Source organism: Erythranthe guttata, chromosome 5 (assembly GCF_056151865.1).
Source record: "Erythranthe guttata isolate IM_541 chromosome 5, IM_541, whole genome shotgun sequence".
Lineage (NCBI taxonomy): Eukaryota > Viridiplantae > Streptophyta > Magnoliopsida > Lamiales > Phrymaceae > Erythranthe > Erythranthe guttata.
In genome coordinates this window covers 3,805,349-3,820,312 of record NC_142537.1, presented here as the reverse complement: position 1 = coordinate 3,820,312, position 14,964 = coordinate 3,805,349, and the positions used below count along the sequence as shown (strand labels likewise).

At 31.5% G+C, this 14,964-nt stretch overlaps 1 protein-coding gene across 1 annotated transcript; it reads left to right on the top strand.

Annotated features, from left to right (window-relative positions):
- Positions 1 to 3,593: 3,593 nt before the first annotated feature.
- On the top strand, positions 3,594 to 5,711 carry LOC148770457 (uncharacterized). Its single transcript, XM_088818639.1, has one exon. It carries the CDS (start codon positions 4,070 to 4,072, stop codon positions 5,429 to 5,431), a length of 1,362 nt encoding a protein of 453 aa, XP_088674765.1. The 5' UTR covers positions 3,594 to 4,069; the 3' UTR covers positions 5,432 to 5,711.
- The last annotated feature ends 9,253 nt before the right edge of the window (positions 5,712 to 14,964 follow it).

Below are 14,964 nucleotides of genomic sequence, written 5' to 3'. Positions count from 1 at the left end.
AAAAAATAAAATGTAATAAATGTAAAAGATAGATTGGAATGTAGGTGGTGAATTAGGGGCAGGCATGCTTTCTGGCCAACTTATAAGAGAGTTGTCAAAAACTTAAAATTGGCCTTTAACTAATGAATAATGATTCTACCAATGGTCCATTACCCCCCCTACTAGTCCACATCAACACACCCACACACATATTTTATACATTTAAAAATATTAAAAAAATAAATAAATTATAAACCTATATACTTATTATACTTAGTATATATGAGCTAGATTACCATTAACGGAGCCAGGATTTTAAGTTCGGATTGGCCGAATGCATTAAAAAAATTCTGAAGGGAGGTGAAGTGTGAAGGGGGCCGAAATATCAAAATCCGTATCTTCGAATTCCTTAGATCATATGTAGCTTCGACGATTATATATATAAATACACATTATATTTATAGGGTAAATTAAAACCGCCTGTCGGATGTGAAGATTAATTACAAAAAAACCTCTTTGTATGTTTTGAGAAATTAAATTCAGTCCCTACAGTTTGTAAATTATTTACATTCAGTCCCCTATAAAAGGGTGTTAATGTAACAAGACTATAAATTGCATATAGGTTGATACATAATTATGAAAAAATAAGGGTTTTTTTTTATCAAGAGATCATACCTCAGGGGCGATTGTAAAATATACCCAATATTTTATGCATGTATTTAACGGAGACCATGGTTGTGTATTATATATATATATATATATATATATATATATATATTGTCCACCTAAAAGAATATGCCAACTCTGGAGAGGGCAAAGTGGGAAAAAATAGTAATTTTAATGACTATATGATTATTAAAAATTGAAATTGCATGTCGAATTATAATAATTAAAATAAATAAATAAAAAACTTTGTTCTCTCTATTTTCGTATATATTTTAAATTGGGGATTTGGGGAAGGCTTTTTGGTCCCATGTGAAAAGATATTTCAGGCATTGTTCGCTTTTATTTCTCTTAATTAGATTTATGAATTATTTATTTTTTATTGGTCTAATTAATAAATGATTTTTATTATTTATTTTAATGCGCATTAAATAGTTTAGTTGGTTCGTAGAAATATATTTTGAATAATTTTGACAAGTCATATATATAGTACACATGCGGATATAAATCAACGATTTTTTTTTATTTTAATTCACACAATTATCATAATAAAAACAATCAAAATATTAAAGTATTTAGTTTTTTGGCTGTAGGCAAAAAGCACATTCAGAACCTGATCAGGTTGTGTAGTACTCTTCATGTTAATCTCATATGTATACACACACACAATATGTAGCACGAACACTGGAACGCGGACACGACGAAATGGGAAAACTCCATTTTTCAAATAGTTAGATACAAGAACATTGGAAAAATATGTAAATATTAAAAATATAAGGGTCTATCCGTAATTTCTAAAAAGTATTATAATATTTAACTTATATACTTATCGTCTGTTACATATTTGTATAAACAAGTTATATATGATTTACAAATTCCAACCCGAACTATCCACAGGATACATAAGATTTAAAAAAAAATTGAAGCGTTGGCAATTACGAGTCTTTATTTAAAACGAGTTTTGAATTTTTTTATCTTTTTTTGTGGAAACGCGTTTCTATGTTTTCATTATACCAGAAACGTCCCCAAATCTTTTAAATATTCATGGAAACAGCCCGAAAACATTTCCGACATGTATCATAGTTTTTCAGTTACCGAAACGTGAAAACACGTGCGTACATAAGTTTTCGTGCATCGTAGTATATTTACACACAAGGGTATGAGTAATATAACTCAGATGATCAAGTAATTAATTACTGGTAAGCATTTTGAGAGAATTAAAAATAAATATGATTAATAATCGAATAAAACTATATATGGTGGTATTATCTCTTTTAATATATTAATCGATTTGTACAGAATAAATCCACTTAAAAAAATTATGGTATATTACTGTTGAACGTGCATAAATAAGATGGTTTGAAGAACAATCACCTAATCTGCACCAAATAATAATAAATAAATATATAAATTAAATAAATAAATAAAAATCAAAAGGGCTTGTACGGACTAATTTTATATAACATGGGGCCCTCTACTTGTTGCTAAATTATTAATTAGAAGTCTCTTTTGTATTAACTAACTGGACACTAGCTAGTTTTTATGTATTATTGTTTATTATTATTATTATTAAAATTAAATGAAATTAAAGCCTAGCTCAATATGTAGCAGAAATAATACCGACCATAATATATGTATATATATATTTATTAATTAATACTAATGTATAAATTCAGCTTCCGACAAGTACCTAAATACCAAGTACTTAGTTAATTAATCTTACAATAATAATGCAGCAGCCCCCTGTCCCAATTGCTGCAGCATAATTACCATTAATACTACATCAAGCTCATGCTGTACAAAACAGCTGGCTTAAAAGATAAAAAAAAAAAAATTATAAATAAAATATTATGATAATTAATAACAATTATTAAATCAAGTGTATATATCTCTATATATGTAGTAGTAGTAGTACTAATTATCACAAAAAAATATTATAAAAAAAAATATAGGAGTACTACGTACTAGCTAGTTTGTGTACGTAGAAACTTGTGTCTAGTGGCTCTAGTATAAAATATATATTTTTTATTAAATAATCTATTAACTAAAAGCTCGTTTGACTAAGCTTCTTTTAAACAGTTGATAAGTTGTTATGTCTTATTTTAGAATTGATTTTTTAAAGTATTTGGATAATAATCTTATAAGCTATTTTTACTCGACATCTTAAAAAAAATCTTTAAAGCTATCGAACAAATAATTTTAGAATTTTTAAGATTTTTTTAAAAGAATTACTAAACACTTTGGAAGAACTTATAAGTTTTTTTAACATCGTATAAGCTTAGCCAAACACCATCTGATTTTTTTTTTTTTTAAACAAAACATTGTATTGACTGAATTTGTTATTTTTTTAGAATTAAAAAAGAATTTGTAATTGTAGTTCGAAACAAAATAAATATAGATTTATATAATAATGTAATATGAGATGATCCCAAAGTAAGAGTTCATGAATTGCAGTTTAATTAATTTGTTTGATATAAAATAAAAACAAACAATTATTTATTACATTTCAAAATATATATGTATGTATGTATGTATGTATATATATATAATAAATATATATATATATATAGTTAGAGAGAGACAAATGCATATGGGAATGGCGAAAAAGTGAGAGTATATAAAAAAATGTGTATGTATAGTAGTACCACAACCCAGGGCAGATGACAAGGACGAGCTCACATGAAACCATCCAGATAATTGGTGGGGCCCACACTCCCTCTCTCCTCCTATACGTATAAAAATACACTACACTGTGTGTGTGTGTGTGTGTGTATTTAAACAATTAATTCATTAATGGAAAAACAAATTATATTGGCTAACTTCAGAAGCTTCGTGGGATGCACCCCCACCAAGAAAAATAACCCCCCTCCCCACACACACACACACACACACATCTATACACACACAGATACATACCTACATGCACATATATATATTATATTACATACATATACACTCACTTTCTCTCTCTAGAATTCTCTCTTTCTCTCACCTCCTTTATCCTCTTTCTTCTTAATTCTTTGTACAATTGAGAAAGGTCGTCACTCATATCATCAAACGGGAGATTGAAGCTAGCGTATACACATCTGTCTTCTTCAATGAGGGGAATCTCTTCTGAAATTTCATCTCTTGATTTCGATTTTGATTTCTCATTTTTTTATAATCTTCTTCTCCAATTTCACTGTTAGAGAGATGATTGTAGTATCCTGTTAACCCTAGCTAGCTCAATTTAATATATCTTTTTTTTTTCATTTTCGTTATAGTAAGTAAATCGTGTAAGCACTGAGTTTGATTTGGGGATTGAAATCTGCAAATTAAATCTTCGGGTTTTTTTTTTTAATTTTGGTTGCTATCGAGTGTGAGTAGATCTGTCAGATTTTTTTCTGTTGATTTTGACTAGATTGCAGTAGTTTGTTGGGAACAAAGTATGAATTTCATGTCGGGTAGGGCAGGGTTTTACGAAGAGATTACCGGTTCCAGAGGAGGAGGTAATAATAATAATAATAATAATAGCAGACCCTCCGCCGCCGCCTTTCCTCTTTACAGCCACGAATCTCACGGCGGCGCTCCGCCGCCGGACTCCTCCTCCCCAACCACCAACACCGGCGAGGCCGGCGACGATTCCGATGACCACATGTTCTTCAGAAGAGGAGGGGGAGGGGACGGCGGAGGGAGCAGCGGCGGCGGCGCCGCCGCCGTGATTCAGAGGGAGCACATGTTCGACAAGGTGGTGACGCCGAGCGACGTGGGGAAGCTGAACCGGCTGGTGATACCGAAGCAGCACGCGGAGAAGTACTTCCCGCTGGACTCGTCGACGAACGAGAAGGGGCTGCTGCTGAACTTCGAGGACCGGAACGGTAAACCGTGGCGGTTCCGGTACTCGTACTGGAACAGCAGCCAGAGCTACGTCATGACCAAAGGCTGGAGCCGCTTCGTCAAGGAGAAGAAGCTCGACGCCGGCGACATCGTCTCCTTCCAGCGCGGCGCCGGCGATCTCGCCAAGGACCGCCTCTTCATCGACTGGCGGCGCCGCCCCGACGCCCCCGACCTCCTACTCCCCCCCGGCGGCCCCCACCACTACTCCTTCCACCGCTCCTCCCTCAACCCCTGGAACAACCACAACAACACCACCACAACAACCCCACTCTATCTCCATCCGCCGCCGCCGCCGTCAAGAGACTACTCACACTTCCTACAACCCAACTCCGCCGCCGCAGTTACGGTACACCACCAGTACCACCACCACCACCATCCACCGACAGGCTACGGCCCGTACGCATACAACAACGTCGTGAACGGAAACCCTTGCCCCCCCGGATCGGTAATGTATCTAAGATCAGCTCCGGGTGGCTCCTCAGCCGCCGGAGGCGGCGGCGGTGGAGGAGGGTTTTACACCCACCACCACCACCACCAACAACAACAACAACAACACCACGGCGGTGGAGGAGTAATGGTGGGGCCAGGAGGAGCAGCATCTTCGCAGAGGGGGCCCGATCAAGAAATGGTGTTCGATTCAGTGCCGGTGGTCCAAGGAAAAGCTGCAGCCAAACGGCTTAGGTTGTTCGGCGTGAACATGGACTGTCCCATCTCTGACTCCGATCACGACTCGTACGATATACTCTCCTCGACCACATTGCCACTCCACCACCACTACTTGCCGCCGCCGACGCCCACCATGGCGGCGTTCGACTCCTCATCCTCATCCTCAATCCCATCTCTCCAGTTTCTAAGGCCTAATAACTACACCGAAGACAACAAAGGCAAAGGATCCCTCGACCTCGATATCTAATCAATTCAACAAATCAAATCAAGAAAATTTCAAACTCGCGAGAGAGAGGTAAAATTAAAAAATTCCCCATAGTCGCCAACAACAACTCTCGCCCCCGACGCCTCTGAAGCTTGATCGATTATCGAGACCATCGAAATTTTTTTTTTTTCTTTTTTTTTTTTTAATTTTTGCCTCCGAGTTTTTGACTGTACAATCAATGATGACAGAATATTACATAAATAGATTATAGAGGATAGACACATTTGGTTATATCTATCATCACCGTTATTTTATGCTTTGATTTGCTTATATTTATATATAGTATATACTACAACTTTTTCTGCTGCAGGTTATATATGTATATATATAATCTTCCTATCTTATTATTATTTTTTAATTTATATAGTAAGCTGCAAATTAAGTGAGAGGACAGTAACAAATCATCCCTTTTTCGTTATCACTTTTGTTTTGATGAAATTAGTCAGGTTCGAAGCTAAGGGCACGCCGATCGGTACAATTAACCGGAGTTCGTTCGGATCTTTAGAAGGTATATTTCACTTATATCTATATCTTTTATTTATTTTATTTGATTGTAATAATATTTATCATCAATAAATAGTTTCCTGCCCTTAGCTTCCTTTTTTTTTTTTTGCTTTTCGGCCTTCTTTTTCTAAACTCTCGATCTCTCTTCGAAACCGGAAAACGCGTTAGTTCATTGCATATTCTTATTATCGAAGATACATACATATATAATTACTAAACTAGCCCTTTAATTAGGGTAGAAACTCTACGATTGATGATGTCGTTTCGTTTGGTTACGACTCCCTATTATATGTAAGTAAAGTAATCTTTTCGTTTCTTTGATACCGAAAATTTATTCATTTTCGGTACTGTCGAAAAAACCCTTGCAAATTTTTGTGCATACTAAATATATTAATTATTTGTATGCATGTATATATGTTATCCCTTGGCATATATAACCTACATTTTACCCTATATACACTTTTCCAGATTGAAAAGTAATATTATGTTTTGATCTTTCAGCTGATCCACCAATAAGCTTCCGACAAATGGCGCAGTAAGAAAAAATGACAAATGGTGCAGTAAGATAAAAAAAAGGTACACATCATAACTTTCCTTGAGATTTAATGACAACAATTCTTCATTGCATCAAAAAAAATTAATAATAATAATATTAGTAATAATTATGAGAAACCTAATACTGTGAATAAAATCTTGAGTTTGGTCCCTTCTGCTGAAAATGGTTCATCTCCACACATGCATGATTCTTAAATGGTCTATTATGCAGAAAATATGTCTGATATTATATATATATATATATATATATATATATATATATATATATATATACATTCATATATAAGTTTCATGTGCATGCTGTCAAGTCATTAGTGGTCCGATTATGTACAAAAATCGTATAAAGAATATAATAAATTTAGATATAAAAACAAATGAAATGTAGAAAGCGATGATACAGTTGAAAGAAAATGCATGCATTAGTGTATCAACACGAAGATCCCATTTCCGAAATTTTATTCTTTGATTCGGTAAAATAAAATCTATATTAAATCGAAATAATAATAATATGTTCCTTTGTAAGAGCTCGGATTTAAGAAACAAAACTAAAAAATATATAAAAACACTGTTAACAAAGTTTAGTAATTAATTGGTTGTGAAACAATAGAATTCCCCTAGTACATGTAAATAATTATCAAAAAAATAATTAAGCATCTATATATAATATGTATAGGCCTATGATCAATTCTAAAATTATTTTCCATTCTAAGTATATATATAGTCATAGTCATAATTAACACAACATAGTTACAAAGGTTATATATTAATGCATCAATATATTTTGTCACTGTGTTGCTATTTTTTTTTTTAATAATGAGTTAATGACAACTTATATATATTTTTCACTTAAGAGAGTATACTTATATATATATATATATTTTATATTAGCAACAAATAATTATATACTGTAACTTGATATCTTGTCAAGAGCATTCTTTACTTGATATTGGTTTTTTATTGTTTTTTTTTATTTTTTTTTTTAATTTGACAACTTTTAAAAACTATTTTAACATTATTTTTCTTATCGTGAAAGATTTTCCATTCGAAAGTCGAAACTCGTAGATTTTTTGTGTGTTTTATATAAAACAGTAGGTCATTATATATATATATATATATATATATATATATATATATATATATATATATATATATATATATATATATATATATATATATATATATATATATATATATATATATATATATATATATATATATATATATAGGTCAGGAGCAAAAACAGCCTGTAAAGTATGAGTTACATGCAAGAACAGTGAAAAAATCCTGCAAATTAAACTATATTATATACATATATTTTTATTTTATTTTATTAAGAAATAATATAATTAGTGATACAAGTTAATCCTGAATTTTTGGTACAGCAAATGATAGTTGTAACATGATCAGGCAGTTATTAGCTAGGGTATTTGTCAGTTGACCCTATATATTTACCATGCATGACTTCATCAGACAAATTGGATTAATTAATTGATGAAAGATAACATCAAAACATTCTCCTATCTGTTAGAAATTTAATCATCCATTTTTTAGCTAATTAATGCGAATATATTATATATATATATCGATTAACATGATCGAGTATTCGTTAAGTTCATGATCATCAATATATAACATTCCATATATTTTAATATTTTTTTTTTTGGTAAATTATCATTAGGACTCATGGTTTTGTTTGTTACGTAATCTTTCTTAATTTATCTATTGTTCGAGTATTTAATTTAACACGTTCAGTCGTCCTTCTGCAGCAGCAAGAATTTCGCAGGCAATTATATATAACGTACAAGAAAGGTTAGCAAGCACGAGTTTAATTAATTCAACATTGTCGACGTGGATGCAATTTAAGAATACATATATATATGAGCTTATATATCTCGATGCCCTCTCTTGCAATTTTTTTGGAAGCGATCAAAAATTTCAACTCGCTTAAGTGAATCTCCAAAACACGTCATTCGGAATTAATGTACAATTATATTTAAAAAATTGTAAAATTTTGAAATCGAGTAAGATGAAAATTGTATTAGCAAATCTTGCTTATATTTTATATATTTTATCACTCCACATATAGAAATAATTTAATTGACTGATCAATTAAAATTTCTCAATTATATAAATAATTTCTCAACATTCAATTAAAATTTCTCAACTATATAAATAAATAAATACTATGGGAAACAATTGTGACATCAGGTCCTTGGTGAATTTGTAAATTTTCGCAATTTTTTTATTCGATATATATATGTAACTAATTTATTTATTGGCTACTATAATTCGTTAGTTAATTCGACATTTCAGCCACAACGCATGAAGAAACATCATCCTCTCGGATACTAATTAATTACCATCATCGATCAACAAATTATCTAAAAATATAAATGAAAAATTGATTAATTGTGGAAGGCTGTTAATTATTCTGGTGTCATAATTTAAAACATGCTTGCAGCAATTCCCAGTATTATTACCTACTCTCTTTATTAATTACTGATCATCTCATATATTTATTAACAAAAAAGATGAATTTTATAGAAAGGTCCCCATCTAAAATTAAATTAAAGGAAACCCCTTTATTCATAATATATATATATATATATATATATATATAGTATATACATAAAAATATAGATACAACAAAGCAGCTAGCTAGGTAGCTAGGTTCCTCCTATAAAAATTGACAGCAGATTGAGTAGGCATAGGTAGTAGCTATAGTCGTAGGTTATGGTTTATTTTTGGGTAAATAATAATAAATAAAGAATGGAGAGGGAGCAGTAAGTAATTATGAATTAATTTGGGAGGTAGAGAGAAAAGAAAAAGTATATGTAGTGTAGGTGTAATAAGTTAATGATGGAGATGATTTAAATATAATGGCTGCTTCTGAGCAGACAATTTTAACGGAAAAGCCAATTTTAAATTCCCACAGCTTTTCAACTAGTTTACCAAACTGCCCACCTGACTCAATTACCCCCCCCCCCCCCCCCACCCCCCACCCCCCCACCACCCCCCCACCACCCCCTGTCTGAAAACTACTTATCCTCTTCCACTGTTCACTGTTCATCTTCAATATCATATTCATTTATATTAACTAATATTTATTTATATATATGTGTGTGTGTTTGTGTGTGTACTTACGTACCTTCTGGAGAAAAGAAAATCCATTTTTGTTATGTGCCCTAATTACCAATTGAGCGATTAATTGCTGGTTATATATAATGGATTTATAGTTTACGAGATTAGATTTTGCAAATTATGGAGATTTATAATATAATTTATCATTTATAGTTAGTGAAAAAAATACAAAATCTCAAGGACTTATTTGAAATATTTAAAAATATATAAGCCTTATAATTATTAATAGATTTAGGGTTTTCCTCAACTGCAGAGGAATTAGATTTGAATTGCACTTGAAAATATTTTCAACGGGTGACGGCGGGATTCGAACGTAGGGTAGGACCTTTTATTTGGTGTGACTCTGAAACGTCAATCGAAAGTTTAAGTTCTTAGTGAAATGTATTATTTAATATTAATATCTTACTAGTATAATAAGTCCATGCATGAAGGGGAAAAAAAAGTAGCAACCTTCAAAAACACGTTTTTTTTATTTTATTTATAATAATATTTGAAATGGTAATAACATTTGTAGGAAATGGAATTTCAATTCCACAAATTGATTTATTCTTGGAATATAATTTTAATTTCTATTATATGATTAGGCTTTTAAACATTTTTTTTGTAATTTATGGTAATTTTTCAATTTTATTTCGCTTTAATAAGATTTTACTTTTTTTTTTGGATTAGGTTATTTTTATTAAATTTATTTATAAATTGATTTATTAAACTTGTGAAGATAAGTAGAAATTGACAATGAACTTCTAAAATTAGCCGAAATTTTGCAAGAAACTTGTGGAATTTGTTGAAAACTCGCAGTGACATTCCGAAAAAATTGTTAGTGAACTAATAAAAAGAATCGGTACTGAACTTTCGAGAGTAAATTAAACTTTAATTCGGGTATACATACATAGCACGACCCACACTAGAACGGTCCCCGCACATTTCACATACGCACAATGCACTGTACACAAACGCACCCGCATTGTTCTCAAGGACTTTTAGCTAAACAAATGCGAGGTTATTAATTTTTATAAAAATTAGGACTTTTAGCTAATTTCAAAAGTTACGTACCCTTATCACAAACAAAATTATATACGGGTAATTTTTAAGTTTTAACTAATTATGAATTATTCGTATAAATATGCTAGAACATCTCAAATCGAGTTTGGTTGATCTCATTTAACATATATAACAAAATAAAATTGAATAAATAAAAAAAACCCTAAATTAAAGTAAATAAAGAAAATGGAATCTAGGGCAAACTTTACTATGTAATAGAATTTAGAAACGTGGCCAAAAGAAAACCCTACAACTGAGTTATGCTTTCTCTTCATATATAGGCCTAAAATAAAAATATGCTACTCTAAGATAGGCACACATATACATACATATATATAGCTTCTTGAGGATGTCATTATTATTGTACAACTACGTGATTATTAGACACAGGTCCACCTGTATCTATATATATATAAATATATATAACTACTTAATTCCCCAATATTTTTTTTTTAAATTTATTTATTTATAGCTGGACATATCAAGATTGGAATCTAACTTTTAAAGGAAAACACATTTTTTTCCCGAAAAAGATTTTTAACTATCATAAATTGTTATCCACTATAATTACCAACAATTTATATATATTTCGATTTTACATAAGTACGTGTATGTAGGGTATTTTTATATAATTTTGTACATATTGTATTTGCAAGCTAAAATTAAATTATGAAGAAATCTCTCTTGTTTGGATAAACAATCACCCCCGGCCCTCAACTAGGAATCTTTTTACATGTCCGCTCTTATGGTGCCAAATTCAACAAAATCTTCTAGATTCCGTGGAATGTTCTCTAGTTGGTGCTCGCTTTGTGCAGAAATGCAGTTCTGATGCACCACAATCTGATATCTATAATCCAATAGTCACATCTTATATCGTATGGGGTAATTAAACGTGTACAAATTGGAGAATATTACACGTAATCTAGAAGATTCCACTAAGTTTGACGCCGCAAGGATGGACGTGTAAAAAAGTTTATAATTTAAGGTGATGATTGTAATTACTTAAATAGGAAGGGGTTCTCGTAATTTGACATTAACTCAAGGGTGGCCATATGTACGTGATTGAATCTTGTAGGGACTCAGGTTTTATTTGAATCTAGCTGGTGGTGGCCATATATATATTATAATGATTTTTTTTTACAGGATATATATTTTTTATAAATTAATATATATGGGATCCATATATATCTGAGGTCACAGAATACTTTTTTTTTTCTTTTTTTTCTGAGTGTGTGTGTGTGTGTGTGTGTGTATTTGATGATGATGTAGTTGTTTATATAAAAGAAGACAAGTTTATATGGTGTGTTGAGTGGCATTACACTGAGGATTAAATTCCAAGGCACAAAAACCTTAATTTCGAATTGTCCCCACACTATACATACAAACAACTTACACAGCATTTGCTTTTAGGTTACAGGCCTAATATAAGTGTATGTAATCAATGACGACAACAATAAAATAAAGATATAATATTAATTATATATAATTATATATATAACCTCTTTTTTCTTTAAATTACAAAATTATACATGGACTGTTTCACTATATATTGTATTTCTTTTCACTAAAATTATAAATAAAAAAAAATAAAAAAATACATATATAGAGAGATAAGATTAGGGTTTTTGAACTTCAAATGAAATATGTATGTATATATATTAGATAAAAAAAAATATAAATATTGGTAATAATTTTGTTTGATTAGAAGATTTTGACAACCATGAAACGCGTGCAATAGAGATAGATTGAAAAAAAAACTTCAGAATCCCATTCCCATGGACCACGTACGTAATTGATAGATATATAGATAGATATATATATTGCGTGTGTGTGTGTGTGTGTGTGTGTGTGTGTGTGTGTGCTTTTTTTTCTTGATTTTTATGCTTGATTTTTATGCATCAAACTCTGGACCCCTCGATTCATCCCTTTCTTTAATTTCCTCCATATTTTTTATTTTCTATTTTTCTTAATTTATTTGGCGTTATCCACTGGAGACTTTTTCTACACACACACTCACACACAGTAGCAGTATATTATATATATATATCTCATTTATCAACTTGTCTATCTATATATTTTAACTTGCACTTTATGTAAGGATGAAATAGTGTGTAAAAAACATTTATCAGAGTGGGAAAGCATCAAATTATCGACTTGGTTGCATAGATATGGAGATTTTAGGGAAATGGGAAACTCAAGAAAAAAAAGGGTAAATAAATAAATAAATAAAATAAAAGGTTATTATAGTAAATAATAGAAGAAGAAGGATAATAAGAAGGTAAAAAGAAAAGGCTAGTATATAGGTACACGCTTTTAGTGTACCTTTTCTCGAGTGAATCAATTGATGTATGTATATATATTGTATGATTAGGGATGGTGCTACTCTTCTTGACTTTCTCAACCAAACTATGACTAGGGGCTTGTTTGACTTTTTTTTTTTTTTTTTTTTTTTTTTTTTAAATTATGTTTGAATTTGATTTCATAAAAATATCATGATAATTTTAATTTGTGTGTCTTTCTCTTGAGGTTTCAATTATAAGAAGGAATATATGATTGATTCTACTATTTTGGTAATCTAAATATAACTCTATAGTAATGGGACTACTAATTAAGTATTAACAGCCCTCTCAAACTCAAGGTAGGCGATCGGGCAACTTGAGATTGTTAATCAAATTATAATGCGGATGAGGCGTGTAGCGTCTACGAGTCGTGGCGCTTGAACGCGTGACAACTCAAATGATCGTTTGGTTTGCATCTATTGCATCAGTCGGCTAACGACGATTTTGATGTTACTTTGACCAGAATGTTGATATATTGGAATGTCGTGCAGACCCGCGAATGTAGGACAACAGTAATCTATGGTGTGTTTTTTTAGCAATCTAAGCGCATTGAAGAAAAAGATCACACTAACCATATATCATGATTAGTTGCGTATCATTTTCTTATGGAGGTATCAATTTATAAGAAGGAACAAACGAGTACGCATCGACTAAATGTATGTTTCATGTTTGGTACGTACGTTATGTTAAAGAATTGAGCTCAAACGAGCTACTATTAATGACCGATCTCAAAATGAGTATCGAATAATTTGATTCTTGGCTCCAAATACAAGTATTTTTAGTCCACAATTACACACATTCAAGAAACTTTCACCAAATGTATATTGTCTAAACTTTGAAGATTAGTTTGAATTAATGATGAATTTGAGCATTCAAAATGATTTTTATTTATACAATTTAAATGGTAAATAGGTTATTTCGGTACGAAATATATTAAATGATAATATTTTTGGTTTTGTGGATATCTGCTCCACAGAGTTGTCCTTAAATATCAAATTTCAGTATACGATGAGTTTAGAATTGATAATTGAATTACAAAAATAAATAATAATAATGGGAATAATCAATATTACATATAGAGATATATATATATATATATATGTATATGTGTATGTATAGATTAGTCATGTATATATAAATATATGCATTGCATTTAACAAGTACTGCAGAGCAAAGTAGTAAGTGGCAGCAGATCCCATAAATCAAACAAAGCAGCTGCAATAATAACGAATTTGTGTAGGGGTACTTATAGGGGGTGGGGTGAGGGGGCGGGGGCGGGGGGCGGGGGGCGGGGGGTGGGGGGGCGGTTGGGGGTGAAAGCAATGGGTCATGGGTGGTTTTGCACAACCTCCCAATACAGCCGTAAAGAGGACTTGTGCATTTCTCAAGCAACCAAATAAGTGGGACATACATTAGTGTGAATAGAATGAGTTGGTGGGATTATTTTTTTTTTATTTTTTTTTAGTTTTTTTATTAAGGGTCTTAAACTTTTAATTGGCATAGATAGCTTTATTTCTTATCTATAAAATCTATTAACTTCATTATTTTATTTTAAGGTACACAATTAATTACCACTTAAATAATCTAAATTAAATCATCTGCGATGCTGAGCTAAGTGTCGCAAGAGTTTCATTGGATCAACCACTGACCTAGTTCTTTGCGTGTGGGTTTGTGGAGGGAGCCACAGGTCTCCAATAGGGCGTCCCTAATTGTTCTTTACATCATAATCGTTTTATTTTATACACGCATAGGCCTCGTTCGTTTATATGAATAGAATTGATTTAGATCAAATTGGGTTGCATTAATTCTCAGGAGTGTAATCGGCATTTTTTTTTCGCAGTGGGTTTTTTACACGAAATCTTTACTTCTTCATAAATAATACATTCACAACTTTTAGTACACCATTACTCATCTAAGGGTAATTTTGTCATTAAA